This window comes from Mesoplodon bidens (genome assembly GCF_964165515.1).
Source record: "Mesoplodon bidens genome assembly, chromosome: 4".
NCBI lineage: Eukaryota > Metazoa > Chordata > Mammalia > Artiodactyla > Ziphiidae > Mesoplodon > Mesoplodon bidens.
This window is the reverse complement of record NC_138160.1, coordinates 28452704-28476133: the sequence shown is the minus strand read 5'-3', so window position 1 is coordinate 28476133 and position 23430 is coordinate 28452704. Positions and strand designations below refer to the sequence as shown.

General features: G+C 37.8%; 1 protein-coding gene across 1 annotated transcript; it reads right to left on the bottom strand.

Moving 5' to 3' along the window:
* Window positions 1-269: 269 nt before the first annotated feature.
* On the bottom strand, window positions 270-23384 carry TARS1 (threonyl-tRNA synthetase 1). Its single transcript, XM_081231806.1, has 19 exons — window positions 23027-23384; window positions 19098-19178; window positions 17048-17238; window positions 13579-13702; window positions 11911-12032; window positions 11295-11412; window positions 10830-10894; window positions 10667-10745; window positions 9461-9607; window positions 7985-8083; window positions 6798-6964; window positions 5662-5824; window positions 5422-5559; window positions 4983-5060; window positions 4764-4864; window positions 4565-4669; window positions 2932-3004; window positions 1250-1364; window positions 270-810 (listed from the first exon to the last, which is right to left on the bottom strand). Exons 1-19 carry the CDS (start codon window positions 23042-23044, stop codon window positions 662-664), a joined length of 2133 nt encoding a protein of 710 aa, XP_081087932.1. The 5' UTR covers window positions 23045-23384; the 3' UTR covers window positions 270-661.
* Between the last annotated feature and the right edge of the window lie 46 nt (window positions 23385-23430).

Below are 23430 nucleotides of genomic sequence, written 5' to 3'. Positions count from 1 at the left end.
AATCTACTCTAAATTAGCTTCATGGTTGGTTTTGTTTTAAAAGGTTTGTATCCCAAAACAGTTAAGTGACATTCCTACACGATGTCACCCTGTGACTGAGAAGCAGGCACCTGGTTCATACCCCAGTTTGAGAACAGCAGTACACTACAGATTTTACCCCTCCACCCAACTTACATCATTTGTATTATAAAAGATGAAAGATAAATATTGAATCACGCAATTTGTTCCAGGTAGGTTTGTATGGACACGAGGGACAGAGCAGTTGAAACTTACGTGAATAAAAGTTTTTATTTCTATATCATAATCCAATTCTAATCTTTCTTTTCCATTAATCAAATTTGAAAAAAATTTTATTTTAGCTGTATTAAATTTACAAAACCATTCTTCCACATTACATCAGAGCATTCCTCATGTTTTTATTCCAGTGTTCAGAAATTTAATGAATAAAATCACTTTACTGTGTCACTTTTAACTACCTCCTTCAAATACATATTTTCTAAAATCTGTCTAGGTCAAAAAAGGTTGATCCTGCAGTCATCTCTGCGGACTCTGCCAAACTATTCCAAGGTCAGTAGAAGCTGATGTTTTCAACGGTACAAAGTTACTGTTATGGAAACATGCTCATCCTTTTCCATTGAGCCAATCTGGGCAAAGTTCTTCCTTAAAATTCTTCTTCTGCCTGTTTGCTGCGGGACTGCTTGAGCTGCTGGAGCCACTCGATGGTTTCAGAAATAGTACGTTCTCCGTGCACCTTATTATCTCTGGTACGGATATTGACAGTGCTGCTGGTTTTCTCTTTCTCACCAACAACTAAACCAAAACCCACAAAGTTTTGTTAGGTGAAAGGACTCCTATTGAATATTGGAACAGAAACCCACCCTGTAGCTTCTGATTCATTAAAATGTACCAGTGACCAAATCTAGTCATTAAAAAACAAAACAAAAAACCCCAACTCACCACTTTGCAATGACTAGAACTGCTGTGTTTACCAAGTCACTTAATCCAGCCAACTTAATAAAAATTCACCATATGAAAAAATAGGAGGTGAAGGGGAGATTTTTAGACAAACCTTTCAAGTACTCTTTTTCAAACCAAAGTGTTTCTTTGTTACATCAACAAAACAAACATACAGTTTGAGATCAGGACTGGAAAGAACTACTGATGACCGCAGTTCTCTTAAGCCTAAGTCTCAGCATTTCAAGTTTCTCTAAAGGTTGGCAGGTTTTCTTTGGTGAGTCTCCTTTCTTACCTAGGATGAAGTTATACTGTGCTAACTGTGCATTTCTGATCTTCTTGTTTAATGTACAGCCCGGATCCAGATCAATGTCCACCATGAATTTAGCATCGTGGAATTGTTGCCGTACCTATTTAAATAGAGATAGAGGATTCTTCAGATCTAAAATCAGAATTATATTTTGATCTTAAATTATTTTATTTAACAAACAATTTGGATAATCATGCCAGCATTAAAAAGGAATGTTAATAGATATACTGAAGCATATATTATTGTGACTTAGAACTACAAAACTACATACTCTGCTCGAGAGATAAATTGTGAATTAAATTAAATAAACTAGCTTACATTTTCCATCTATCTAACAACCAATTACCACTAATAAGACAAAAAGATCTGAATGAACCATTTTTATTTCACTAACAGGTTGTTGTGCCTTAGTGATCATTAACCAATGAACCTCCTGGGATTTTATAAGTATGCAAATTTCAGAAGGGTTCTTGCTTAGTTTATTAGAGTGCCAGGATAAGACTACACTCTCAACTGTAACCTATTTTAAAGAATAAGCACCAGTGTCTCTCTTTTTTTTTTTTTAACATGAGTCCTCTGCACATGTGAGTTGAGCTATTCTGTAATTGGGGAGGAAGCCTGGTAATTTTAGGCTGTTTAACAACTGTGGTCTCTAGTCATTAAGTATCAATAGCAGTGCTCACCCTCCCCTCCACTCAATATAACCAAAATCCACCCCACATAATTCTAAACGCTACTCCACCCCCAGATGGAAAGGAGAAAGTCAGTACTATCTCCAGTTGAAAAGTGAGTTAACTAATACAGACTTTTTTCCTACTGTGTGAGCTTTCTTAATGCAAATACAATAAAGTAAAATCCATTAAACATGGAGCATAGCTGATTCTGATCATTTCTAACTAAAACTATCATGTGCAGTAATAGGAACACGGTATATCTTGAATGGTTTGCCTATCAGCTGTTTTAATGATCATTTACTTCTTAAAGACAGTTGAGACCCGAGTGCAATTTATTTTGATGACCTGAAAACATGGTGGTTTTGATGTTACAATGTTATTCATTGATATTTAGATTTTTGTCTGTTTTAACTAGCCAATTTATTACTTTGCCAGTTATGAAACAATGCTTTTTTTAAAAAAGCTTTTGATAATTTGAAATTCCTTAGTATGAAATTGTTGCTATAATAGAACAGATTGTTTTAGTCTTTAAGGTATGAAGTATGAACGGATATTTGTACATTTGTTAGTAAGGTAGCTTTTTGGTAGGTAAGGCAAACATTTCTCCGTCATGCCATTAACCTGAAAAAAAGTTTCAAATTAAAGAAATGTGCATTTGAAACAAAGCAAAATTACTGAGTCAAAGAGCAGTTTAAACTGCACTATGCATTTGAATTTACATGTCATACTGAGGTATTTGCTATTTACTAATGCTAAAAACTAAAAAATACAAGTATGTACAAAACATTCTCTAAATTAAGTCTGCTAAGCATGGAACCACATAAAAAAGCATTAAAGAGGTAATATGATCTACTGAGGCTTACCATAGACTGAAAATAGAAACATTTCTCTATATCGCAAGCAGCTTGCTTTACCAAGAATACATGTAGTTTATGAGAATGAAAAGCTGAAGGACAGCTCTTAAATTTAAAGTAAGTCATACTTAAGGATTACCTTTTGGGCATATTCATCACATGTTGGTCCCACTGGAACTACCATTACCTGGCGAGGAGACAGCCAGAAGGGCCTTTAGAAGAAATTAAAAACATTTAATGTGGATTTGTGCACTTTCCTCAACAAGGATGGCACATTTCTTAGTTCACTCTTAAGTACCATTTCCTGAAACATGCAAGGGCCACTCTAAAAAACTTGGCTTTTTTTCAATATCCGAAAAGAACTAAAGGGAGATTCAGGAGCAGAAAACTAACCCTAAATCAGGAAAATCTGTAACTAAGATTTGTCTCGCTAAGCAGATATAGCGAAGCAAACAGAGGGCAGGGACTACACCCCACAAATCAACACATCAGGTAACAGAACACCATATGCCTGCTGCCAGAGGGCTTAACAAAGGTTAAGAAACACTTAGTGATTCAAGTTATTTTACTCAAAAAGTTATTTTGTTCAAGGGTTATCTTATTACTTTTTCTTCACTGGGGGACAAAGACTGTACCTTCAGTTTATTCAAGACCCATTTTGCAGGATTCAACAAATTGGAACCGATAATAACTGGTGATGGTACTTGGTAAAAATGAGTGTGTTTTCACTACTTATTAAAAGGTGACCCCATCCTCAATTCTACCTTTCAGGTATTTCAGGTGTCCAACCCCTCCCCATGCTGCAGACATCAGGCCAGTGTTTCTCTTGGTCACTCCTCTATGTTCAAGTTGTTTGTTACATTAGGGAAAAGGCTGGAGTAGGCACTAAATTCTAGTCAAACTGTGGGCTTTCCCCCACCTCCTTCAGGTTTCGTAGAGCAGTTATCTGAGGATCCCCCTATTCTCTAGACTGTGCATAGAGAATACTGCCCACAGTTGATCTGATTTCATGAAATATAACTAAAAGATTAGCTTATTTCATTTAAAGTATGACACCGCCACCCCACCCCATGTCTGAACTAACCAAATTGCAAGTGAAACTGAGATGACTGCGGTGTAGTCTGTCAGGCTCTACAACATGGGGGTTTTATAACCATGTGCTATGTTCAACTGCCTTTACAAAATGTGGGCCCAGATAAAGCTGCTTAGAAAATAAAATGCAAGTCATGTGCTTATATCTTGCCAGTAGAAACATAAGCTTCTAGAAATAGGACACAAAAATGTTGAGCAGTTTGGAGTCTGTACTTACAATCAAAAAAGAAAAAAAACCTTGGCTTCTAAAGAGTCTAAAATACTTGTTTAGTATGATCAGCAACACTGAACAAAGTATTGCTAAAAGCCTACTCTTGTTTACTCAGACAAAAACATCAAAGTTTCATAAATGCCCAGAGTTACTTGAAAAGCAATCAAAACAATAAGCTTCTTACTGACTACTAATTCCTAGTTAGAAAGCATTTGTATAATATTCAAACAAATCAAGTGCTAAAATAAAAATAATTACTCATAACAAACATTCGTAGAGCTAAAAAGTTTGGGTTTAGATTGTGATTCCTTACTTTTTAGTGAATACTTATCATTAATTAGAAGTGACCAACTAGAATCATTCTTCCTTTCCATCATATAACTAAATTGGACAGCAGACGTTTCTGACATTTACAAGTGACATTTACACGGTCCAGACCAAAACAGAAGGAAACAATGACAAAAATTACCATTTGCCCCCATAGTTTTCAGTGAGGATAGCAATCATTCTTTCCAATGACCCCAAGATGGCTCTATGGACAATCACTGGCCTTTTCTTATCATCACCATCATGGCTAGAAAGAAAAGATTTGTTTTGCTTTATTATATATATATATTCCTTTTTATGTCCTTGAAGAAGAATATTGAGAGCAGACACTAGAAACTCACCTTACAAAAGTAAGATTAAATCTAATGGGCAACTGAAAATCCAACTGGATTGTTGCGCACTGGTGGTACCGACCAATGGCATCTTTAATCTGTATGTCAATCTAAGAAGCAAAGATTCGGTTGTATTAGGGTTGAATTTTTTTAAACTTATTTTAAAATAATCTCTTCTTCACCCAAAAATGAAAGACATATTACTCTCAAATAGACTTTGGTACTGACCTTTGGACCATAGAAAGCTCCATCTCCAGGATTTAATTCCCACTTTTCACCAAACTCATTCAGACTGTTTTCAAGTTGCTAAGGATAAAGCAAAATGATTTTAACTTTTTGTTCAAATGCAACTTCTTCCAGCCTAATTTGAGACTAAAAAATACTACAACTACTTTCATGTGTCACTATTCTTTGTTTTACCATTTTGTCCACCTAGACATACTCATACACAAACCCCTTTAAAGGTTACAGCTTGATGACTGAAAGAACATTCAACCATTTCTAAAATACAAAATCATAGAGAAAAAGAACTAGCTTATACAAGCCTAAAAACCATTTCCAATTTTCTTTTGCTTTTATCCATTTAAAGAGGCTTTGCTTTCTCACATTATGGCGCAAGCCAATTTCAGTCAAATAATATTGAAGCATGCTGAAAATCACCACTTACTTTCTCAGCTTGATTCCATACTTCAATCTCTCCAAGGAATTTTTCCGGGCGAGTAGACAGGTTCAGTTTAAAAGAAAACCCAAATACGCTATATACTGTACGCAGAAAATCCAAACAACCTTTTATTTCATCCTCAATCTTTAAATAAATTAAAAAAAAAAACAGGGACACAGTGGTCATTAATTTTCCTCAAGTTTTGTGACACTTCTTTTCCAAGTGTTTCATCCCAGAGTCTCATACCTGCTCTATGGCACAGAATATGTGAGCATCATCCTGCTGGAACCTTCGTACCCGAGTGAGTCCTGTGAGCGCTCCCGACAGTTCATTCCTATGAAGCACCCCAAAATCAGCTATTCGCAGAGGCAACTCTCGCCAGGATCTTGGCCGATGATCAAACATAAGGCTAAAGAAAACAGAAAAGTAAAATCCACTGATATTTAATTTCACAAGAATAAAACTGCTTCTCTAATACTGTAAGGAAGGCTGTAAAAAAGCTACTGGTTCTAGTTGTTCACACAAACAACACTTTTCAAAGTCTGGGCTTCATACAACAGTGTAAGCACTTGCATGAATAAAGTAGCAAATAAATTTTAATACAACCATCTATAACTAAGAGAAAATAAAAAATGTATTCCCATAAGTCTTGTGCTCAATCTCTATTAATTTGAGGACTGCCTTTAAGGTTCATATTTTAAAGAAAATCTTATCTATATACAAATCATTTATATCAGCAGAAACTAAAGTCTGTACTTTCTTGTTGCTCTCAAAAGTGCTTCAGTTCCCTCTTAGTCTGAAAGTGCTTCAGAAACTTTAAAGAATCTGGGAAAACTAAGAATGAACTTGACCTTGGTTCCCTGACGTACAAGCTAGTCCCCTAGTGGAGACTCCTCTGTCTCGGCCCTCTGCCCTCGAGGTCTTGCTACTGGGAGCAGTGCTAGGAGCGATGACTCAGCTACCTACAGCCACAGCGCTCCCTAGTCTGCCGCCACGCTGCTCTTCACCCAACTTCCAAGGATAGAAAAGTGAGCGGCCTCAAGGCAAGGAAGATTTTCCAAGGAGGTCAATTCATCAGCAGTAGATTTTGTTACATGTTTCTTTAAAAAAAAAAAAAAAAAAAATCTGCTGTGCCCCACATTCAGTTGGCCCTGTTCTGTATTCTGCCTGTTCACTTCTGCTACCCCAGTTCCATTCTTGACTATCTGTAGATCTGAGGATCTAGCTGGGCACAGAAGATGTTACAACACCACAATGATGGTGCATTTAAATACTCCTCTGATTACATAATTTGTTTTTCACAAAATACTTTCAAAGGAGGGAAAACAATCTGGGACTGATTGCAAGAAAATCTTTGATAGAAACTCAAAATTGCAGAATACCAGTGTCCCGGGCAGTTCATGGGTTTCAAAGCAAACAGCTCCTTCTCCACCTCAAAGGAGAACATGTTCTCACTGTAATGCTGCCAGTGGCCCGAGGTCATCCAGAGTCGGCTATTGTAGATGTTTGGGGTGACCACCTCCTGGAATCCTCGTTTCCTATATTCACTCTGTTAGCAAACAAATACAATGCCTGTGTAAGGAAGAGATGCTCATACTTCTGGTGGAAGTAAAAATTTCAAGAGCAATTTTATACTATCTAGTAAAGTTCAAGATGTACATCTTATAATCTAGAAGCTCCACCTGGAGGTATACACCAAAGAGGAAGCTCCTGCACATGCACATAAGGCGGCTACTGCAGCACAGTTGGTAATATGGGAGAATGGGAAATTACATCAGTGTCCCCCCAGTAAAGAAATGAACACTGTGGTAGTTATATGACAGACTAATACGAAACAACTGGAAACAAACTGGATCTGTACCTATCTAAAGTGAAAATCACAGTGCAGACTGATATACAATGGGGCTTCATGTATGTAAGTTTGAAGCACACAAACAAACACTATAAATTAGGGTACATATTTATGAGATAGATGTAAAAGTAACATGGACAAAAAGGATCCATCCACGCTAACTTCTAAACAGTAGTTTCTTCTAGGAAAGGAGGGAAATGGACCAGAAAGGGGTCTCAAAGGGGAGTTTTTTTTCCCCTTACTGTATACGTATTACTTTACCTCAATTAAAAAATCTGAAGCAAATATAGCCCAATGCAGTTGTGTTAAATTAGGTGGTGAGTACAGAGATGTTGGCGGTATTATTCTCTATAAATTTATGCTTGAAACACTTCATAGTTTACAAAGAAAAAAAGCAACGTAAAGATTAACTTGCTTTTTCTAGGAAAATACAAATGAACGGTCGGAAAGCCACAGAGCTCCTGTGTAAAGGGTTACAGGCCCCATTTCAAGCTCACCAGCTTGTCTCATGCGTGCACACCCATGTATGTGGACAAGATCATGTATTAGAAGGAAAGAATTTTTTAAACATTTTATGAGACCCAATACGTCCATTTTCATTTATTATTTGAAATGTTTCTTCTCAAACAAAAGATTATCTTTCCCTTCGGCAGATCTTATTTAATAAAATCAACTTATGTCTTAAATCTACAAAAGAAAGTAATGAATATGGTTTACCCTGATGAATTCAATAAGTGTATTATAAATGTATGCTCCCTTCGGCAGGAAAAAGCAACTTCCAGGGCTGAGTTCATGGAAGAAATATAGTTCTTGGTCCTGGGTAAAACGAAAGCAAAAGAAAGTTTATATATGTATATAATATCAATGTAAATTTCAGGGTTCTTGAGTTTAGAATATGGCCATGATGCTTCATATTTTGATTGGTGCCATGCCCAAATCAAGGAAAACATGTTGACATTTCTGGTGTTGCAGGTGCTTTACAACTTAGCACAAGTACATTCTCTGACATTCTCTGTTACATTCCTGAATCCAGTCAAGTTTACCCAAGAGTCACACGGAGCAAGGGTCTTAGTTCTCTTCTACTATGCATAGCAGGGGCTTCTCAGAGTCTTAATTCCTCAAGGCTCAAAGATCCTCCCTCCCCACCTTTTCTTCTCTCTCTCTTTTTTTTTTTTTTTTTTAAGTAAGAACAGCAGGAAGGAGACTGAGTAAAAGACACTGATAATGAAATAGAAGATGGAGAAGAAGTTGGCAACTTTGGGTCATGGTGAAAGAGGCACACCCTCCTACCTTTTTGCCCACCAAATGCCCAAGTCCTCAGGGAGGGACCCCACTAACTGTTGCTGGCCTCCTTCCTGCTGGATCTTACTTCAGGCAGTCAGCAGCACAGGACAGTGGATGCTGCCTCCTGCTCAAACTTCACAACCTAACAGCCGTGACCTGACGCCCAGCACACAGTAAACACTCTTCTAGAAGGGAGTATTTTTACCAAACCTAACTGCCAGCTTAGAAAACAGTCAGGGGTAGAAGAATAAAGAAAAGGACACCACAGAATCCATCAATGACTTGCTGTGTCATCTTGGGCAACAAGCAGATGAATCTTCCTGGGACTTAAGTTTCCACAATTTTTTTTTTTTTTTTTTTTTTTTTTGCGGTACGCGGGCCTCTCACTGTTGTGGCCTCTCCCATTGCAGAGCACAGGCTCCGGACACGCAGGCTCAGTGGCCATGGCTCACGGGCCCAGCCACTCCGTGGCATGTGGGATCTTCCCAGACCGGGGCACGAACCCGTGTCCCCTGCATCAGCAGGCGGACTCTCAACCACTGCACCACCAGGGAAGCCCTCCACATCTTTAAAATAAGTCAGTGAGACCAGGGGATTTCTAAAGCATCTCCCAGCTCTATGAAATGCTGCTATGCTGCTATACTTTTTTAAAAGAAAAATGTAGGTTATCAGCATTTGTTCTCAATAAAAGGAGTAGTCAAAATGAACTTCTGTGCGGTACTGAACACACTCTAGAAAGATAATGTGGACAATGAATAAGTAATTTATAGCTTTCACAGGACAGTACAATAATTACTGAAAGCTACAGCATCTCTGCAGAAGTAAATTCCTGGTACGTAATACAATTTCAATGCAAGTGAAAATAAAGAAAACGCAGTCTACACACATCTTTATTCTTTTTGAACATACCCTTCCAATTTTCCTATGATCTCGGTTTTTAGCCTCCTCTTGGAACTTCTCCCATTCTTTCAACATTTTAGGATCTGGGAATGAAATGCCATAAATTCTCTGCAGAGTCTCCATATCTGCCTTGCCTTCCCAGTAGGTGGAGGAATTCTGAAAAGAAGGGATAACCATGAGATAATATTCCAATTTTTTTGAAAAATAGATTTATTTATTTATTTTGGCTGCATTTGGTCTTCGTTGCTGCACGCAGGCTTCCTCTAGTTGTGGCGAGCGGGGGCTACTCTTCCTTACAGTGCACGGGCTTCTCATTGCAGTGGCTTCTCTTGTTGCGGAGCATGGGGGCAGTAGACTACAGGCTCAGTAGTTGTGGAGCACAGGCTTAGTTGCTCCACGGCATGTGGGATCTTGCCGGACCAGGGCTCAAACCCGTGTCCCCTCATTGGCAGGCAGATTCTTAACCACTGCGCCACCAGGGAAGTCCCCAAATTTTTTAATATCTCATTTATTTTAAGAGTTTGATGTTTTCTCTCTCAGTCACATCATGAGTCAAATTCATATTTAGTCCTTATGACAAGAAAAATGGCACAGAAAGTGCACATGTAGTAAGCATCTCAGTTGCTGAGGCCTCGCTAGGGTGGTTGTACTCATTCCACAGCACAAAGCTGGCTGCTTAATGCCCTTGAAATTGCCCTGCCCTCAAGACCCACTCACACCACAACTCCACGAACAAGACTGACTGCAGGGGCATCTCCCACAAGATGATTCAGCAAAAATGGAAAATCAACCAACCAACCAGCCAAAAAAAAAAAAAAAAATCTGATTGGCAGGATTAGTTTGGTTAAAAAAGAACAACTTGGGTAATTACTACCTTAGACATACAAAAGGCAAGAGCACACACTCCTACAGTGAGTCTCAAAGCTTTTAGAGCCACGATGGCCCATGACTGTGATTTTGTAAATCCTCCAAATCTCCATCCCCGTGTGCTCTGGTGATGAGTGGTGAGTCACTCAGTCAGTGCTTGAGAGAATTTCAGTTAAAATAAAGGCTAGTGACATGTAGTGCCCACAGTCAGTAGACAGCACGAGAAAAAAATCCAGACTTAAATATGCAAGAGAAAAATGGCTGAAAAGAGAAACGAATGCAAGTTTAAACATACATCTTTAGTATACAAATATGTTTATATAGTGCCTTCAAAGTTACATTGCTTACTTTGTGTATTTTCAAAGTCTTGATTTTGCCAGTGTGTCTGACATGAGGACCCCGGCAGAGATCTATCAAGGGGCCACACCTAGAGATAAATTAAAAGGAATTTTAACATAGACTTAAAATGACATATACACCAATGGTAGTTAATGACAATTGATATTCTCACCTATAGACCGTGGTAGTTGGAGTATTCACTTTTTCATTCAGTATCCTGCATTTGAATTTGTTGTACTGAAAATAGGAAAAATTATTTTTTAAATAACCATCCTTTAATTTTTACTTCTAAATACTATAGCTAAAATACAATTAAAAGTACATCTAAGCACCGTATGAATATAAGTATGTATTTCATGTTTTAAAAACATTGTTAAATTTTTCTAAAGAACTTAGTACACTAAGCCCCAATGTACTTTATTTTTTTAATTAATTTTTATTGGAGTAGTTGCTTTACTATGTTGTGTTAGTTTCTGCTATACAGCAAAGTGAATCAGCTATACATATACGTATATTCTCTCTTTTTTGGATTTCCTTCCCATTTAGGTCACCACAGAGCATTGCGTAGAGCCCAATGTACTTTACGTAACATTAATGAGTGAAATAAAAGTGGAGGCCATGTTACAGTTCAATTTACCTTAAACATTTCCAGTAAAGTTTCCTTCTTAACGTCTAATCTTTCAAAAGCTTGTTTTTCTTTAATGATTTTCTTACATAAAGCCTCCAAAGAAGAGAAATCATTGCTGGACACACCCCTGAAGAAGAAAATATAATTAATCTCTTTCCATTCCATTCCACTCACACCGCAGCTTGGGAGAACATTTCTTTAGAATACTTCAAGGGTTTTAATATAAAAAATTAGACCCCTGCATCATTTATTAAGAATTTTAAACTAGACATTTTTTAAAAACTATTTTCATAATTTCAGTGGCTTTGACCTTGGTCATCATGAAGACCATTCCAACTAGTGAACACTCCTCTAACTTTATAACCAGGTTTAAAGAACAGGAGAGGTCCAAGCTTCATTTTATTTCCCGACATAGCTTAGGGTTCCACCTCCACTGATCTAGAAGAGAACTCTCTACTACTTCGTGAGTTACTACAACACTTTAAGTTTTGTTAGTGGGAGTACTTGGTGACTATGAAGCAATAAGTTTTATATCATTCCTCCTTAATTGAGAACTCTTTAAAAATAATGTATGGACCCACAGTAATTCAGATTTTATTTTTCTTTATCCAGTTACATAACTTACCCTTCTTCAAGGTACATGTCGTAATAGAATCCATTTTCTATTGGTGGACCGTAACACAAACACCCACCATAGACTCTTTCCATGGCTTCACCCATTATGTGAGCACTCGAGTGCCAATATACCTGAAAATCAAAGAAAAATGGGATGGTTTGAGTCTGGGCATACAAGCTGTAAATTAATTTGTTTGTTTTGAAAGATATATAAAGTTTATTATAAATAAACCCAAGACGTGAAAACCTAAATTTACAAATCTATAGACTGCAGTGTGATTCTATTCAGAGCCAAAATAATTTAAAATGATTCTAATTACTAAATTGTATTTGTACCTTAGAAATTATCTATCTGGTTCAGTTGTTTTCAAACTAATTAAAATACAAGTTTAGCATCATTAATTAAACGGGATGGATTTTGTTTCCTGAAAACAATAGGCACTCACAATGTGACTGTCTTATTAACTGCCATGGCCATGGGATCTTTTGAGTCAATCCCTGGAACTGACTCAAAATATCTGAGTTGGTGGTCTGGAACTGAGCCTGCAATATCTCTGAGGTATGCCTGTATATTATATATAGATGTACATTTATCTTTCTGAAGTAAAATGAAAAAGTGACAAAATTCAAAAAAGTCCCTAAGAATATAACTAGAAGATGCTGAAAATTCAGAACACTATTATTTGACCTCATTTAATGCTTCTTGTTTAAGCAGACATGGCAACTGTGATAAACAATAACAATTTCCAGTAGTTTATCTTTAAATTTCTCCAAAATTAGTAAAGGCTATGCTCTGGCCTTTACTTGGCTGGGGAACATCACTTAAGAATTATAGCTGCTTTTCTCTTATTGGCCCCAAACAAAACTAAGATGGTACAACTTGACCCTACAATACAATTATAAAACCAAGGACCAACATACGGGCCTTGAAATCAAAAGGTAGTACTTGGTTTTAAGGTGGTAATTCAGATGAGATAGAATATACCCAAAGCAATGTTTTTAAGATTAATTAGTAAGGTACCAAAATAAAAATTTTTTTAATTCTCATAAAAACTGTACACCTGAAACTAATAATGTGAGTCAACTATACTTCAATAAATAAATAATAAGTAAAATTAAATTCTCATAAAAAACTTAAGGACTCCAGAATACATTTGAAAACCACTGATTCACATACATAAGTAAACCATTGTCACTAAAACAACGTATTTTACTTCTTATATGGTATTCCATCATGGGGAAATAAGGAGAAAACTTTGTCATCAAATGCAGATTGATTTTTACAGTGCTTTCAGCAGATCTGCATTTTAAGGTAAGAAAAATACAGAAATCAATTGCCCAATACGAAGAGAACTTTAAATCATGCTCGAATTTGTTAAATATATGCATCTTGATTAAGTGTTGACTAATAATGCAGAAAACAATTTTTACTTGCTTAATCAATTTTTAATAAAATTCCCAGCACTTTTTCCCACTGAAGTATCTAGAGTAAAAATAAACTTGAATAAGTGCACTTCTTAATTTTATAAGACAAGCACTTTTACTATGTTTCCTACATGAAAGACAAAATGAAGATTTCAAATATGACAATGAGACATCAATCAACTTTAGCCACCCGTTGTTGGCTTTAGTAATAAGCTGGAAAAGTCTGCAAATGTGAATCTGAATAAAAACTTACTGCTTGGGCTTCCTCGTCCTCAAACTTGAGAAGCTCCAAGGTACAATCTTCCTCCAGAGCACGGTCTAGGTCCCAGACGACTTTATTCACTTTAGCAATAACAGTGTTGTCAGCCAGGCCTTGACTTTTTAAAAAACATACACACATGTATAAAAACACAAGACTCTAAAAAAGAATTTTCTGCAGCACAACAGTTAATTTGAGAACAAGAACAGGAAAATAAACATTATATACAAGCATATCTCTCCTTTTTTTGCACTGTGAAGATACTGCATTTTTTTGTGTGTGTGTGGCAACCCTGCATCAAGCAAGCCTATTGGCATCATTTTTCCAACAGCATTTGCTCACTTTGTGTCTCTGTGTCACATTTTGTTAATTCTCACAATATTTCCAACTTTTTCATTATTATTATATGTACTTGTTATGGCGATCTGTGATCAGTGATATTTGATGTTAGTACTATGACTCACTGAAGGCTCAGATGATAGTTAGCATTTTTTAGTAATAAAGTATTTTTAAATTATGACATGTACTTTAACAAACAACTGCACACTTAATAGACTGCAATACAGTGTAAACAACTTTTATATACACTGTGAAACCAAAAAAATTCGTGTGACTTGCTTTACTGTGATACTTGCTTTATTGTGGTGGTCTGGAACTGAGCCTGCAATATCTCTGAGGTATGCCTGTATATTATATATAGATGTACATTTACCTTTCTGAAATAAAATGAAAAAGTGACAAAATTCAAAAAAGTCCCTAAGAATATAACTAGAAGATGCTGAAAATTCAGAACACTATTATTTGACCTCATTTAATGCTTCTTGTTTAAGCAGACATGGCAACTGTGATAAAGAATAACAATTTCCAGTAGTTTATCTTTAAATTTCTCCAAAATTAGTTTTCCATAAAGCTAAGCTATTTAGATTCCAAAGGAAAAAAAGGAGGGTGGAGGTGCTTCTAAATAACCTCTCTGCTTTCATCCTGCTTGAAATCTATCACAGATCTTTCCTCTGAGAAGCAATGCTAATCTCATAATTCTGCAAATGCCTAAGATGATATTAGTTATAACAAATATACAGGTGAAGTGAAATACTATTTAATGAAACATTTTATAATACGGATAAAAATGTCATCTAAATGTACAGTACACAGTACAAAAGACAACTCTCTCCTCAAGTGATGAGATGTTAGACCCACCAAAGGTAGAAGTCACAGGAGTTCTGAGGAGGGGAAAGCAGCACAGTTCAGAGTAGTCTGGACGGGCTTTAAAAAATAAAGCAGGGCTTCCCTGGTGGCGCAGTGGTTGAGAGTCCGCCTGCCGATGCAGGGGACATGGGTTCGTGCCCTGGTCTGGGAAGATCCCACGTGCCGCGGAGCGGCTGGGCCCGTGAGCCATGGCCGCTGAGCCTGCGTGTCCAGAGCCTGTGCTCCGCAACGGGAGAGGCCACAACAGTGAGAGGCCCGCGTACCGCAAAAAAAAAAAATAATAAAAAATAAAAATAAAGTAATGAGGGGATGAAGCATCAAAAGATCTGGACAGGAAGAAAAGGAGAGGAGATGGCACTTCAAATGTTGAGAATGGGCATGGATGCAAGCAGGGATATGTTAGGAGAGGTCCAGGAAGCTGCGTGGCTCAAGCAGAATTAAGTAAGGTTAGCCAGATTATAGATGTGAATGTGCAGCTAGAGAAATGACAGTCTATAATAGTCTAGCAGTTTCCCGCCTCAAATATTTTCAAACTAATATGTTATGACACTTACACCGCAATAAAAGTTTTAATTCAAAAAAAGAGAAAATTAGTTTTCCAATTGGCCACTTGATAAATTACAACATAATCTGAAGAACAATATTGTAGCATGTAGAGAAAAAGTTCTTGCACTAACAGGAGCCTGGATTTTAGTACTGACACAGCTACAATCTCATTGTGCAACAACGGAGGAATCTTTTAACCTCACCTGCGAAATTATCTCTCAAGTGAAAGGCTGAACTGATATTTAAAGGTCTATCTAGTTACTTATGATCTCACATGGAAACTTGTTTAACATTACAACTTTCTTACTTACTTCCTTTGGAGTAAGGCAGAAGTATGTTAGGTAGAAGTACTTGTCAAATTAACAGCAACATTCCATTCCTTTTGTAAGAAGGCCAGGGCATATACCAATACATAGCTCGTGGGCCTAACTCCCACCAGTTGCATAGTAGGCTTACCAAGAATCAGCTGTGATGGTTCCCAAATTTGTTTATACACTTGTTATTTTATGTCATAGGTTCAACAATATGAAACTGATGATAATCAACCACTTTTGACAATTCATATATGATTTCATTTGTTTCAGCTCAATATATAATTATTATAAATAAATAGAAATATATAAGTAATACAACGAGGGAATTACAGTTTCTTGGTTTGAATTACATTCAAACCAAGTTGAATGTTTGGGAAGGCTTGATAAAGGGAAGTCACTAAAAAAATATTGTCAAGTCAGGTGTGGATGAAACAACTACATAAAAATCAGGAAGGATTCTGCACTCAGATGGCTTCTCAAGTGTGTTAAGATAATGTAGAAGTTTCATTAGCACTCCACCCCCCAAACTTTGGCCTTATATACATATTAGTGAATAAATGAATATATACATGTTTTAAGTTAAAATGTTTAAATGGCGGTTGGCAAACTTTTTCTGTAAAGAGCCATATAAATATTTTAGACTGAAGGCCATATATGGTTTCTATTGCATATTCTTAGTTGTCTTATTTTTTTCAAACCATTTAAAAACATAAGAACGATTCTTAGCTCTTGAGCTGTACAAAAACAGGCTATGACCAGTTTGCCAACACTTGGTAGAAGATACATGTATCACTTTATGCCTTCCCAACTTTATCATTTTTTTGATAAACTTACCAACTATTCATCCCAATCATATTAGATTAGGAAAGCATTTACTCTATTACAAAGTATGCATCTAATTCTCAGTTACCTGAAATAACTTCTCCCCAGCCTGACAAAAGTTTTAACATTAGCTTTATAAAAACAGTACATTTTTTCATGTTAGTTTCATATATTTCATATATAGTTTCATAATATATTTCATATATTAGTTTCTTAACTTTCCCATTTTGAGATGAGCTACCTTCATTTTTAACTTTAAAACTGAGACTTTTTAGTCAAAATAGGTAAAGTACTCTCTACTTGGTTATGTGACATTTTATGATCAAAGTAGAACTAATTATATAAAATCTTTTGTAAAATAAGACCAAAGTTGACTCTTTCAGATATTAACTTTGAATCTTGACTATAAAGCTGTACATTATTTTGATTTTTTAAAAATCCCAAATAAGGTAAATTAAACAATAAAAACATTGAACAGGAACATAAAAATATTATGAGGATAAAACTGGGCAAGATAAAACAAAAAAAAAGTTTAGTTACAAACAACAGAAGGTCAAGACAGGTATAGCTTATACCTAATTCCACAAGCAATTTGATATGGTGTAGTTTTCCAGGATTCTGCATCCAACTGTTTACCGTCAGGCAGGGTGACTTTAATTGGCTTGCTATCTTTTTCTGCTTTTTCTGCCAGAATGGAATCGTGTTCTGCTTTTAGTTTATTATACATCTCAAGACGTATGTTAATATATTCAGGCCAAGGATTCAACTGCAAGACAACAAATGAAGAAATAAATAATCAGTACACACTTGCTTTCCTTTTTAGAAAAGTGGAAGAAATAATAAAAACAAAGTTTACCTTATATGAAGTACTGCTTTTATTATTTTTCCCTTATACAAAATTTCCTTCTCATTTCAATCATATTTTTTCTTGTCCTTCAATTTTTTAAATGGAAGAGCCTTAATATCTTTATAATTCCCTCTGACCACAGTCCTTCCCTTTCTTTAGTCATTTAGGTGCTCTTTGGGGGATTTTCATTAAATTGTCACAGGGGTCCAAAATCCTCAATGAAGAAGCATCAATAAATTAACTAAAAGCTCAAAGCCTATCATTCTACAACCCTGCTCTGAATCCCTCAGGCCAAAGCACATTACATGGTCCCACATACTCAGACATCACTACAGTCCTACCCACCCACATGACCCTCTGTATCCTACTGCAGTTTATCTCCACATCCATTTGGCACTTCCTGATCAGAAGAACTTAGTGTCAAACTTAATTTATTCAACATTCATGGAGCAGATACTCTCTGTGCCTGGCTCTGCGGATGCAAGAGAAGAGTAAGACCTGCCCACTGCCCTTAGAAGGGGAACAAGACAAGTACACAAATGATGGGAGCATGGAGGAGGAAGAAAGGTCTTTGACATCTCACTGTACACTTTTTTTCCAGACAGATCATTTAAAACATATATAATCAACCACATGTCACATGCACAATTCTCTATTCAAAAAAGTCCTCTAATTATACCCTTTGTTTCCTATTTCCAGGCTAAATCTCAAGCTGTAACAGAACAGCATGTACTACTTGTATTGAAAGTACAAAAAGGAAATTAGGGAACATACGCATTTTCTTACTTACTTGCAAATTCTGAAATTCACAATCAACAATTCCCCACAATTACGGTGGGATATAATGGACAAAACACAACAGAAGCGGTCATGCAGGGCTCTCGCCAACACTTAGTGATTCTTGATCATCTACGAACTTACCCTAAATTAAGTGGAAGCACTATAAATTTAGCAATGCAACATTTATAAAAACAGCTCTTTAAAGTCAGTTTACTGTGCTATATAGCATACTTCTTAAAAGCCTATTCCTTTGTCTTGCATTCTGGTCGTTTTCTAAAGAGTCTCTAATAAAATGGTTGCAATGACAAAAGCAAAAAGTCAAGCACGGTTCACAGCAGTTCAACTTCAAAAACTAAGTAGGAAGACAAGCTTAACTGCCTCCTAAAGCAAGACCCAGGAACCAGGTCAATTCTGGATGACTCTTGAAATGCCAGTTCCTTTTAGTGTGAGCCTGGTGAACTGAAAGCCTTTTCTCTACACTTGAGAGGCATCAAGGAGATTTGTCCTGGCTTAAAACCAAACTCCAGTGGCAGGTCCAGGTGGAAACAGTGCTAATGGGGTGAAGGAACAAGGCTTTCTTTGGTTTCTGTTGTGGTCAGTAAAAGCCCAAACACCAAGTCTCTTAACGTCTCATCGAATGAAATGGTCAGACAGCTAGCATTCAACCTGGCAACTAATTACCACAGTCCTCTTTTCACCAACGTTTGTTCTCTCTAATATCTAATCTCACAGATTATTTTGCAATCATACTTCAGTTGTTTTCATATCTAATCCCACACATTATTTTACAATCATACTTCAGTTGTTTTCCTTTTTCAATAACAAGTAACTGCAAGTCTTTCTCCCCCTCTCAGAATTTCCTAATTCTTCTCCCTGATTTTTCCATCTAGTGCCATCTTATAAACCCCACGAAAACCATTAGAATCTCGCATAGGATGAGTGTGAGACAGCTCCCTGCCTCTGTCAATCTTCGATGACAGAGCCCTGAAAACATTTACCTCTGCTCGACCTCCATCCCCAGAGCCTTCTTTGTTCTTCTTCTTGCCTCCTTCCTTTCGTTTCTCCTCACTGGCACCTACCTAAATAAGCAAAAGACATGAAGGTTTTACCTTTTTTTTTTTTTTTTTTTGCGGTTCGCGGGCCTCTCACTGTTGTGGCCTCTCCCGTTGCGGAGCACAGGCTCCGGACGCGCAGGCTCAGCGACCATGGCTCACGGGCCCAGCCGCTCCGCGGCATGTGGGATCTTCCTGGACTGGGGCACGAACCCGTGTCCCCTGCATTGGCAGGTGGACTCTCAACCACTGCGCCACCAGGGAAGCCCAGGTTTTACATTTTAATCTCATTTGACACCCACCCATGCTGCCTCCAGAAAAGTTTTGAGGATGTTATTTTAGCATCTAATTTTTTTAAGCAGAAATCTGATTTTGAAAGACTAGAAAATTTCACCGTCAAAGACAAGTTAACAACTTACAATAAAGACAAGCCCTAAAAAAGTAGAAGAGTTACTTGATAATATTCAAGTCCTCAAATTTCATTCATTTTACCTGTTCACATGACTCTCGCTTCAGGTTTAAATGGACATATACTAAATATATAGCTACAAGAAGCATGCAATTTATTCAGTAGTATTTTCAGGAAAAAAAAATCTAATGCAATATATATCCATCCATTCCACAAGTACTACCCAGAGCCTCTGTGCTCACCGTATTTTTTTTTAAACCCTGTAGAATAAGCAAACATAAGACCCAATCCCTACCATGTACAAACTTAATCTCTTTGGGGAAGGTAAGGTATACATATGTGAGAAACTCCTGGAGGAGAAAAGAACACAGCTGTAGTACTCTGATCAGATGTCAGATAAGCTAAGACACTAGTAACTGTTAGGGCTTTAAAGGACTTTAAAGGATGGAGAAGATTTCAACAGGCTGGATTTTGAGAATGGAGGAAATTTCATTCTAGGTGTACACAGAAACTTATTGTTGGAAATGTTAGAGAGAGAGAGAGAGGGGGAGAGAGAAAATTACTAAACCTTTTAGGAAACACTGTCAGTTAAGACAGATGAGGGCTTAAACAGAAGCAAGCACTAAAAGTTACCACAAAGATGTGGACTTCAATTAGAATTCAATTCAATTCAATTCCAGGAAGTCATAGAAAGTTTTACAGTAAGTCCTGTGCAAAAAGGTAACCAATGGCAAGAACTGGTCTTACCCGTGGTTCTCAACCAGAAGCAATTCTGCCCCCAGCAGACACCTGGCAATGTCTGGAAACCTTTTCAGTTGTCACAACCGGAGGTGGGGAGTGGGGGGAAGGTGGGAGGGCGGTGCGGTGTGGTATGTACAACAGGCAGAGCGTGGGTAGAGGCCGGGGAGGTTGCTAACCATCCAACAACGCACAGGACAGATTCCCACAACAAAGAATTAGCCAGTCCGTGATGTCCAGAGTGTTGAGGTCGAGAAACACGGAACCACGTTATGGAATACTCCAAAGAGTATCTTCTCAGGAATAAATTACTTACTTCTTTGTAACTGCTCAGATAGAAACATCCTAATGCAAATTTCACTACATAAAGTTCTACAGTTCACAAAGTTCCTCCACAATCACATCTGATTCTCATAGAAACACTGTGAGATGACTATCATTATTATTCCCATTTTATAGTTAAGATTAAATTTTAAAAAGTTAGATGATTTTTCTAGGTTCAGAAAACCTACAAGTGGCAGGAAAAAAAGATACCCACCCAGATGTTGACAGTGGTCGGCTCTAAGGGGGGATGTGATCGTCAGCAGTGAAGGAGTTTTGAGGGTAGAACTGGGGATGTGTGTCGGGGGGACTTTTGTTTCATATATTTTTTGATCTTTGAATTTTTAAAAAAAGTTTTATTAAGACATATTTCTGTACCATAAAATTCACCCACATAAAGCATATAATTCAATGGTTTTTAGTGCATAGACAGTTGCCCAACTATCACCAGGATCAATTTCATCACCCCAAAAGGAAACCATGTATCCATTAACAGTTACTCCCTGTCCTCCCCTCTCCCCAGCACTTGGCAACCACTAATCTTTCTGTCTCTACAGTTTTGCCTACTCTGGGCATTTCATATAAGCGGAATCATTAAATATTAGTTTTTTCTGACTGACTTCTTTCAGTTAGTATAATGATTTCAAGATCATCCATGTTACATGTATCAGTATTTCACTGCTTTTTATTGCCAAATAACATTCCATTATTTATCCATTTATCCCTTGTGGACATTCTGATTGTTCTTTTCAATTTCATAAAACTTATGACTTGTATAATTTAAAAAACAAAACAAATTTTAAAAATATGACTCCAAATTTCATGTTGAGCTAACACTTCCCCCACTCAGGAATTCACGAATTAATGAACTTTGAAGGTTCATTTATAGCCAATAGATGAACAATGAACACACCTTAAGTGCATTCTTATCAAGTAAAGTACTAACCAACATGATTATAAGATTACCTGCATGCCTTCACCATACTATATGATTAATGTAACTAGTCAAATATATCAGGTGAAAAGAAGGGTAAAAAGGGACTTCCCTGGTGGCACGGTGGTTAAGAATCCACCTGCCAATGCAGGAGGCACAGGTTTGAACCCTGGTTCGGGAAGATCCTACATGTTGCGGAGCAGCTAAGCCCGTGCGCCACAACTACTGAGCCCATGTGCCACAACTACTGAAGCCCGCGCCCCTAGAGCCAGTGCTCCATAAGAGAAGCCACCGCAATGAGAAGCCCGCACACCACAACAAACAGTAGCCCCTGCTCGCCACAACTAGAGAAAGCCTGCGCACAGCAACGAAGACCCAGTGCAACCAAAAATAAATAAATAAAATAAATAAATTTATTTTTTAAAAAAGAGGGGAAAAATTAATTGCAAGTCTGCCTGTATAGCTTTAAAACAGAAAGAGAGGGAAATAATTCTATTTCTCTGATTAAATGTTTTTGGTTTTGATCATATGGATATTTGCTAAATGAACAGGAATAAAGGTAAAGAAGAGAATTAACATCACGTTTTTTTGTCTTCTAAATACCTCTCCATTTTACAAATGAGAACAACGGCTCAAAAAGAGTAAGTAATTTCCCATTTGTACATCGCTAGTAAACAGTAGAGCCAGGGCGTTAAAATGGATCTCTCTGGAACCTTGAGGCCCATTTCACCTTTCCTATAACAAGTGAAATCACAATGGGCAACTGTTCTTTACTTCCAATGAAAACAAAACAAAAATGGGCGAGTTTACATATTATATGTGAACGTAAAAGCAATCTAAAATTTCAACCCAAAAGTTGGTACACAGAAGAGGATTGGGAAGGTGTTCCTAAGCAAATAATGACACTAAAGGGAAAGTCCAGAGGTGAAATGAGCATTTATGAATGGGATAAGGCATGCCTCCACCACCACGCAGGGAAGTGTGTAACTTTTCTAGAGTTTGTCAGCTGGGGTCATCCGGTCTCCACCATTTACTATAAACCACCCAAAACTTGGGCAGATCTCGATAACTTGGCCTTCCCTTCCTTAAACTGGGGCTTTTTACCCGTACGTGGTTTTAAAAGTAAATGAGGCTCTGCAACATTCTTCCCGACTAAAGTGAGCCAGAGACCCTAGTCTAGGAGTTCGAAGCCCTAGATTCTAATTCTGTCTCGGCTTCTAATTAGTTGTATGTCTCTGAGCAAGACACTCAAGGTCTCAGTGTCCTCATCTACAAAAAGGGGATGGACCCAGAGACGATCTTAAGCCCCGCCCTGCTTTATCAATTTGAGATTCCTCTCCAAAGGGGGCCCTGACTTGTCCGGGAGCTCCATCGCCCCCCTCGGGTTCCTCCACCCCCTCGCTCCCCCGGTTGGGCAACACGGGTACCAGGAGAGACCCAGCCCGGCCTCCAGGCTCCACTCAACCCACTCACCGACTTCTCGTCTCCCATTTTCCCCGAAGGGCTACTGGCCTTCTCCTCGGACACCGGCAAACCACTAAGAGAAAACTAAACCCCAAAACTTCGGTCGGGAGGAAAGGACAGAAGTCGCCAGGCAAAGGTGGGTTGGAACGCCCAGGAACACTGCGCTTGCGCCACGTAGTCCGGGAGGGACCTGCTGATGCAACAGGAAAGCGCCCAAACTCCGCCTCCTAACCTGATGGATGACGGGCAGCTAATCGACAACGGGGAATGGCGGGTCCTCCTTTCTTTAAACCAAGCTTGTTGGGTGACAACCCTTCTAGAAAATCGGGGTGCGGCGGGGCGGGAGATGAAACTACGGACGCTAAACCTGCACTCTCTGCCCGTCAGGTATTGAGCCTTCCCCAGAGCCCAGA

Excerpts from the sequence above, each read along its gene's own strand:
- TARS1 (XM_081231806.1), bottom strand. Across the intron at positions 10,746-10,829 it reads CCAACTACCACGGTCTATAG|GTGTGGCCCCTTGATAGATC; the intron begins GTGAGAATATCA and ends ATTTATCTCTAG. Across the intron at positions 4,670-4,763 it reads TTTAATCTTACTTTTGTAAG|CCATGATGGTGATGATAAGA; the intron begins GTGAGTTTCTAG and ends TTTTCTTTCTAG.